The sequence below is a fragment of the Acyrthosiphon pisum genome, chromosome A2 (genome assembly GCF_005508785.2).
Source record: "Acyrthosiphon pisum isolate AL4f chromosome A2, pea_aphid_22Mar2018_4r6ur, whole genome shotgun sequence".
In the NCBI taxonomy this organism is placed as follows: domain Eukaryota; kingdom Metazoa; phylum Arthropoda; class Insecta; order Hemiptera; family Aphididae; genus Acyrthosiphon; species Acyrthosiphon pisum.
The window spans coordinates 26062730-26072049 of NC_042495.1; the positions used below are offsets into that span (position 1 = coordinate 26062730).

Genomic DNA, 9320 nt, shown 5'->3' on the forward strand with positions numbered 1-9320 from the left:
TGTAATTTTATTACATATCAGTCCATTTAGGGCAATATATTATATTTTGAGTTGGATTTTTTGAACACATAATTACATAGGAAATAAATTTAACATAATTACATAACAAGTGTTGATGCCCCGTTTGTTTTTTATGATTTTATTTCAGAATTAGTAATACAATATAAATACTATGAATATTAAAAGGAATATTCGAATATATGAAGATCTCGTGCAGGATTTGAAGGACGTTATTGATGGGGGCTAGAATATTTAGAAAACTAGAAATTTAGAATTGCATGGCTAAGAACTTTTCCCACCAACAGTACCTACATAATACGTGGTGTAATAAAGATAACTGAAAAATTAAGAACATAGTTAGTTAATTACATTTAGCACTTTGGCAATAATTTCGGCTGTTACAACCTCTATTAGTTATCTTAAGATTTACTTCGAGTTTGTACAATGATATTAATTTTGATTTTAAATATACTTTGTACTTTTCTTCGTCATAACTCACATAAGTATGTATTGCAGAATATTATTTTCTCCAAGTTTTAACTATTCCAATAAAAAATTTAAAGGAAATATCATTCGACATAATATTTATGATAGGATGATTGCTGAAGATAATGTTAAAATATAATACTATATGTACCTATATCCGAAAATATTTTCAACATATTGTCTTACATTCTTCTGCATTATATTTCCATTATATACTGTTCATTGAACAGTGTTATAAAATATTGTTTACGATCTCACGCTAGGCCTAAACCGCAAGATGACCATGTATGGTCATCTGAAATAATAGAAGGGACAGGGACAAACACCCATCGAGGAGAGCTGGTGGACAAGCGTCCATCAGACGAACAACGAGACCCAAGAGAAACAGTTTAACTAAAATACATAGTCACATCTCGCTGACCCACAGTTATATTATTCATTTATTGGACTTAGCCATTTTTTTGATTAAATAATAATATTTTAAAGAGTAAATAAATACAAGTAATACATTTAATTTTCTTTATTTATTTCCATACTTCCATAAGTAGATTCGCAGTTGTAGGCTCGTTACAGTGTTACATACTTCTGATGGTAGTTCTTGTCGACGATGGTATTATCTTTATCTGATGTTAGTATCTATAGCTGATGGTAAAACTTCATGCTAAAGGTGCTACATAGTGCTGATGTTAGTACTTACTGTTTATGGTAGTAAATGTTGCTAATGGTATTATCTAGATATGATGTTAGTACCTAGATTAATGTCAGAACATCATGCTGATTGTTGTACCTGTAGCTGATGGTAGTACCGAATTCTGATGGTAGTATCTTCATTCAGCCTGTTGAAATGGAATAACTATAGATACATGAAAATTTCATTGAATGTTTATATTTTCATTTCCTATACACCATAATATTTTCAAAATATTTTGACTCTTTTTGAGCTTTTTTACGAAATTGTACCTAGAGCTGAAAGTAGTATCTACATCTATATCAGACTGTTCTTGGTAGACAGGCTGTCCTCAAGAAATAGTTATCCTCTAGGAATCAGAAGTACTCTAGGAAATTGAGATATCCTTTAGGAACTTAGAAGTCTTCTATGAATTGGAAATTGAAGAAATTGAAATTTCATTTAATAAAAAATACCAAAACACTACAATTATCATTTGTAAATATTGTAGGTATTAGGTAGTAGGTACAAAATATGTATATATATATATTTTTTGAGACGTAACTGTTATAGGTCTATTGACTTTAAAGTATAGATTTTATAGAAATAATACATATAAAAGGTGGGCAAGTGGGTGTCGCTCTGCTGTATATTAGGTTACAAGTGGATTACTGTAATGGTTGGTGTTAAATTTGAATTCAATGACATAATATAATTGTATAAGAAAAACGATTCTGAGCGAAGACGATCAGTCAGCCTATTATATTACTAAGTATATTTGATGATATGATTGTGAATAAAGTAATTGTATTTATTTATTATAACCTATTACGCGGAAGCTTGTTTTAAATTTTCATTCCTTAGCTATATAATTGAAACATTTTATACATTATTAACTACAAAATAATTATTAATTTTTAAATTTGATAAATTTTGTCAAAAATTCGAACTTAATATGCTTATAAAAAAAAAAAAAAAAATTGTACGAAAATTTCTATGAGTTTAAATAATAAAGAATACCTAATTAATACACTATATATTATTATATATTTCTCATTTAATTTAATTGATTAGGTACATTCCATTTTATGTTTATACAAGGACCAAATGTTAATTTGTAAATAAATATTAGGAAAATAGTTTTGAGCACAAGTGTTATCTCGTGATTTACAACAAATTTGTAATTTATTACAGTTTTAATAATGTTATTTTATAAGTATTATGTAAACAATTAATGTAATTTGATTACATATCAGTCCATTTAGGTCATTGTATTATATTTTGAGTTGGATTTTTTTAACACATATAATTACATAGGAAATGGTTTTTTTTTCATAACTTGTGTTTAAATTTACAATTACCTGCATTCATACCTAGTAAAATTAAATAAAGTGAACTTAATAGACACCAACCTATGAAAAGATTCGTTCAAATTATAAAAGCATAAAATATGAGTTATTTTGTATTGGCGTAGATGAGTATTTTCAACACAATTCAGATTGATAACAATTCAATTTACAAATAATTATAATAGTAAGTAACTACACTGTATATATGCAGGGCTATATTAACTTTCGTTTAATGTTATTATTTGTCGGTTGGTGCAGTGATGCAGTGATGTGTTTTCAATTTTTTTTTTTTTTTTTTTTTTTTGGGGGGGGGGGTTAAAGATAAGTCAGTGTATAATATTGTAAAAATACATTTGAGTAGATTTCAAGACTAATTGTTGCACAAGAATGATCAAAATATGTAGTATTAAATATATGGAGCTAAATGTTTATATTACTTTAAAAAAATACTTAAAACATAAAATAAACAATATAATAAAACAATTTTGGAAATAAAAAATTCAAAAATAAGTAGGTAGGTATTAGAGATGGGCGGTATCGGATAATTTGTACTATCGATTATTATTGGATTATTCATAATATAGACTATCGAATAATTATTCGAATAATATTTTTCACGACTGAATAATCAAAACTATCGAATAATTATTCGAATAATCAATACTTATATAAATAATTATTCGCATAATACTATACATGACTGAATAATCAAAACAATTGAATAATTATTCGAATAATCAATACTATTAAATAAATATTTGAATATTGTCTATAATTTGAATACTAGTTATTTCAGTTGTATTGTTGTGTTTAACCCCTTCATACCCCGATTTAATCGGATAAAAAATTAAGATAGCCAATTTAAGTTAAAAGCTTTTTAGTTTTTTCCTTATAATTTTACCAAGATCAATTTTCGGAATTAGTTTTGAATTTATTATTTAATTTTTATTAGAAAGAATATTGATAATAACAAAAAATTATTTATTCTTAAGTTCTGTAAAACAAAATACGCATGTTTGGGTGTTGGCTACACTGTTCTATGTGTAAAATTGATTATAGTAGTAAGAAAAAGCAAAATAAGTTCTTAAAGAGTTAAAGTATTGTTCAGTAGAAAAACACTAAAGTACAATTTGTATTTTCTCATGAATCTCAAATTTAAGAGGTAATTATTAAGTAATTATATTTATTTATTTACATATTTTTAACTCTTATTCCTCAAATTGTACACTTTTTCATAAGTATCTTATAAATTATATTTTGTATTAAATATTGCGTATTTCGATTTTTTTATCTTCTATAACTTCCATGTCTTAGTTACAATTTACAATTTGTTTTTAAATTTCAAATTATATCATATTATAAAATAGATCGGCTACAGTTAGCCAGTTAGCTCTTAAAAGTGCTGTTTTAATGTTGTCGTTTAAAAGCCAGAAAGGGACTAAATAGTAAATACTAACGTCTTGTGTCACGGAAAACCGAAAAACGCGCGTTCGCCAATAGTGGTAAAAATTTAAAACAAGTGATAACACTGATAACAAAAAACAAGTTTCTTAAATAAATATTTATTTGAATAATAAATTTAATAAATAATTATTATTGAATTAAATAATAAATAGTTATTCATTTGAATAATAAATAATTATTCATTCAAATAATAAATAATTATTCATTCGAATAATAAATCGAATAATCGTAATCGATTATTCAGATAACTAATTTGGAAAAACCATCGAATAATTCGATAGTTATTATTCAATAACTCCCATCACTATTAGGTATAGGTACATAAACTGTAATAAAAATAATGTAGGTATACACGTATTTACTAATATTCCAATATAATGTATTGTTTTATATGGACAACATTGCATGACTTAGGCATTTTGAAACTATCGTGAGATAAAACGACTTAATTTTTAATAAATACTGGAGTATCTATACTGGGTTAAGGAATAACGAATAGTGTGATATGCGAACACCGTGATAAACGAACACATATCAGGTATCTACTGATTTTAATTTCTTCGCACAATCTAGAATCTAGATGTCAATTAGTCATACCACAGTTTTCTCACATAGAGACTCATACAATCTTACGTACCAATCTACCATACGTGAAAATATTGGGGGGGGGGGGGGGGTGAGCTTGAGGGCAATGCCTCCACCATAAACTTTAACAGCCCTCCGAAATATTTTCTAAATTTGTTTTTAGCTTATTCAATATTATAATATTACGGCTTCAGGCTTCAGCCTACCAAAATCTTAAACGCGATTTGCTATTTGCGCTATACTCCACCAAATTACACGATTTTTTATGCAGTGATTTTCTTATTTTCTGTAATTTCGAGATGGTATAACTTTAGATACATGAATATTTCATTGAATGTTTATATTTTCATTTTCTGTATACCATAACATTTTCAAAATAGTTTGACTCTTTTTGAGCTGTTTACGGACAGAATTTATTACAGTTTTAATAATGTTATTTTATAGGTATTATGTAAACAATTAATGTAATTTTATTACATATCAGTCCATTTAGGGCAATATATTATATTTTGAGTTGGATTTTTTGAACACATAATTACATAGGAAATAAATTTAACATAATTACATAACAAGTGTTGATGCCCCGTTTGTTTTTTTTATGATTTTATTTCACAATTAGTAATACAATATAAATACTATGAATATTAAAAGGAATATTCGAATATATGAAAATCTCGTGCAGGATTTGAAGGACGTTATTGATGGGGGCTAGAATATTTAGAAAACTAGAAATTTAGAATTTCATGGCTAAGAACTTTTCCCACCAACAGTACCTACATAATACGTGGTGTAATAAAGATAACTGAAAAATTAAGAACATAGTTAGTTAATTACATTTAGTACTTTTGCAATAATTTCGGCTGTTACAACCTCTATTAGTCATCTTAAGATTTACTTCGAGTTTGTACAATGATATTAATTTTGATTTTAAATATACTTTGTACTTTTCTTCGTCATAACTCACATAAGTATGTATTGCAGAATATTATTTTCTCCAAGTTTTAACTATTCCAATAAAAAATTTAAAGGAAATATCATTCGACATAATATTTATAATAGGATGATTGCTGAAGATAATGTTAAAATATAATACTATATGTACCTATATCCGAAAATATTTTCAACATATTGTCTTACATTCTTCTGCATTATATTTCCATTATATACTGTTCATTGAAACAGTGTTATAAAATATTGTTTTTTTAATGAGTGACCAATAGTATTGGTTTTTAACTTAAGATTTACGTTTTTTTTGTACATTTAACTACTCATAGAAATCCGATATTTATTCAGAAGACGATAATATTTTATTATTTTATGGTATATTTTAGACAAATGATTAGGTATTTTAAATATCTGCACAATCCAGCGATATCTATAATAATTGAAACATTTTGTAAAGATTTTACACGTCTACTCCCAGACAGCATTTTTTTGTTTAATAATATTATTATAACATTATAATAACGAATAATATTAGTATAACCTTATTATAATACTCTTATAATATTATCATTACAAAATGCTGTCTGGGCTATATCAAGTATAAAAAGTAAATGTTTAATAATTACATATGTCCGAGATAGGCCAACTACCGGACCGAATTAAATAGTATAATATAGTGTGGCAAGGACGGGAAGTGAGCTATTTCAGTCGCGGGCCGTATTTTGCCCAAGACTGAAATTTACTTACCACACGAGCCACACATACTATTTTTTCTCACGCCTCCGCATTCATCATTCACGGCGAAGGTAATACAGGGATCAATGCAACAACTGAGACAATAATTTTATTATACGACAACAATATTTCATGAAAGGAACGATTTAGTTTTATTAATGTGTCACGCATAGAATGTAATATGAATATAAGATGTAACCAAAAGTTATTATAAGAGGACCATGGTATAGATTTCGGTGTTTGGTTGTGCAGGGGATATGTGATTTCTACTTTACCGCCCGGCAGTTTTAGGGATTCCCACTTTACCGTCCACTGTACGGACACTTTCCAATGCTTCAACCGCTATCGAAAACCAAACTTTCGGTGCAGGTGTGACAAAAATAATTTTGAAATGATTTATTCAAACACGCGTATAAGCTTTATATTAATTAATAAATTAAATATAATATGTAATCAAGTTAATTAGTAAACATCTTAACAGTATGGAAATAAGACGTTGCCAACATAAATACTTAGTAACATAGTAACTTGTAAGTCCTATACAATTTACATTGTTACAAGTGAAGCTCAGCTGTGGACGGCAGCCATTTTGTCAGTTGGAAAAACATTTCATATATTATACAAAATGTATTAGGAATAATAATTTTTCAATGTCTTTATAAATGACTTATACAAAATATATAAATATTTTTTTTAAACAAAATGTTTAGAAATAATAAAATACGATACAAAATAAATCATAATATCATCTTATTTGTCATATGATATTTTATACAATTGCAATAACTATAAATAGGTACTATATTATCAAATATTTATTATCTATAAACTATTATTTTACAATTATGGCAAATTGGTAACAATTATATCATTACAAAAGTATTAACATAATTCTCATGTTCAGTACAGTCAATGGAGTTCTCAAAATATGAGATACCTGGTCCAATGCCAATTAATTGTAAAATGTTTTAAAATTTAAAAATTATATAAAAATATATACGTGTAAAATTTTTTAAAATGTGTTTAGAATGAAGTTTGTGGGCTTTAAAATGATTTTTATCGTCGCATTGTCCTTAATGGGATCGGTTGTTAATTCGGAAGAAACTATCGATTTCAAATTACCTACTAATTTCAAACCCGTCAGCTATGAACTGAACGTGGTTACGCACTTGGAGGATAAATTCATGTTTGAAGGAGTAGTTTGTATTCGCGTGAGTACGAAACATACTACATCGAGTTTATTATCTTACTCACAATAACTAATAGTTATGTTGTAATTTAAAAAGGCAAAACGTCTTGAAATTTATGACATTTTATAATAACGTCACATAATATATAATTAATATATTTAGATGACATGCGTAGGAGCTACCGATACTATTGTGTTGCATTCGGCCAGTTTGAACATAGATACCAAAAGTGTTGTTGTGGCCAACTGTGGTGAAAATGTCATCCAAGTAAGCAGTGTGTCTTTTGATCCAGATAAAGAACTTATGCACGTCAAGTCAACCGTAAACTTTAAGCCCTGTGACGAATACGTGCTGACTATACCATTTACCGGAAACCTCACCGACGATTTAGTAGGTTACTATAGAAGTAGCTACGTAGACAAGGAAAGCAATCAAACGAGGTGCGTTATTATAACAATTTTAATACAATGCACAGCACAAGTCATAAAAAAATATAAAAAAATATTTTTGTGATTTCGTTTCTTTCTATTGTTGTGTACGTCTTATTTTAAACAACGTAAAACAATTTATTCGGAAGTTCGGACAGATATTCTGCTGGAATACAACTGACTTCCCTTCGGGACGAGCGCGGACGACAGGTCCGATGTGGCTACCAAACCTGTCCACTCAGTGGAATGTCATATGCTGTCGCCGTGCTCGTTTCCACGGGTTAGGTTGCAATTTCTTGTACATCATAAGGTTCTGTGATTTCAGGTAAATATAATTTTAGTATACTACATCGATAACTTAGTACAAACTTATAATAACTAATGTAATGACAATTATATATAGCAATATCAAATGATGTTCTGGTTTTACAAAAATATTTTCTGTGGTATCCTTGTACAATTCATTGAGTTCATTTAAATCTTGAGACTCCTGAGCTAATTTGTTAAAATTTATAAAAAGCGTATGTTTACTGATTTTCTGAGGTTTACGGTGATCTGTTAGTTTCTTAAGGGATAATGGTAAGTTTGAACTTGGATTTTCAGGTACGAAATCTTTATGATATGTTGTTTTGATAATACGAAAACGATGTGGGTACTACCAACGGGTGACCATATACCACTTCATGCGGCTGGAACCCCGTAGCTAAATGTATGGATGAATTGTTACAATACATTGCGTAGGGAACGTAAATTTCCCTATTTTGAGGGTTTTGACTAGAATAATTCCTCAAGTACTCTCCAAGATTTCTGTGACTGCGTTATAAGCCCCCGTTACTCTGCGAGTGATAAGGTGTTGTGGAGGTCTGAGTTATCTTCAAGAGGGATCTACTATCTGGTAATCAATGTCCTTCAGATGATATATGACGTCTTAATATACGATTGTCTGATCCACGAGAGAATACATTTATATTATATTAAGCTCACTCCCAGAGTCTAAGAGTAGCTTCGATTTATTACTGATAGTCTGTTCAATGTAACAGGTTAAATGATCTCGATCTAATTCTGCTTGGATCGGGCGCCCACCGCTGGCAATCGGTTGCTGTTGGTTTTCCTGCTGGTTGTCTTCCTTTTTGTAGCTTACATAATTCCTTTTACGGCAATATTTCAGCAGATGTACTGACTTTTTACAGTAGTGACATTCAATGTTTCTAATTGGTGCCGTTGTGGAAGAAGGTTTTGGGTTTGTCATTGTCGGCAATCCTTTGCCATATGACCAATTTTACTACAGTGGAAAGAAGTGGGATTCTTCATGGGTTAGTGTGGCGTTTCATATAACTTCATTTGTCGCTTCTTGTGAGTTTCTGACTAGTTTTTCCTCCCTTGCTGCTTGTACGGTATTGTCTAATGTTAATGGATTCCTTGCCTTGATGAAGTTCTTTAGAGGTTTGGTCCCTCTATGAATCCCTCTTGG

At 28.9% G+C, this 9320-nt stretch overlaps 1 protein-coding gene across 3 annotated transcripts in view; it reads left to right on the plus strand.

The window, feature by feature from the left end:
- LOC100571412 (aminopeptidase 1-like) overlaps nt 1-9273 on the plus strand; it is an 11117-nt gene extending 1844 nt beyond the window's left edge. Inside the window, exons 1-3 of one of the 3 annotated variants that reach the window (XM_008181417.3) lie at nt 2383-2686; nt 7259-7442; nt 7584-9271. In XM_008181417.3, the coding sequence (XP_008179639.1) occupies nt 7260-7442; nt 7584-7934 (534 nt within the window). In that variant the 5' untranslated portion in view covers nt 2383-2686; nt 7259 and the 3' untranslated portion in view covers nt 7935-9271. Of the gene's footprint in view, nt 1-2382; nt 2687-7258; nt 7443-7583 lie in introns of those variants that run through there. The other 2 variants (XM_016801671.2, XM_029489784.1) reach the window with 2 other exon arrangements.
- Nucleotides 9274-9320: the final 47 nt, after the last annotated feature.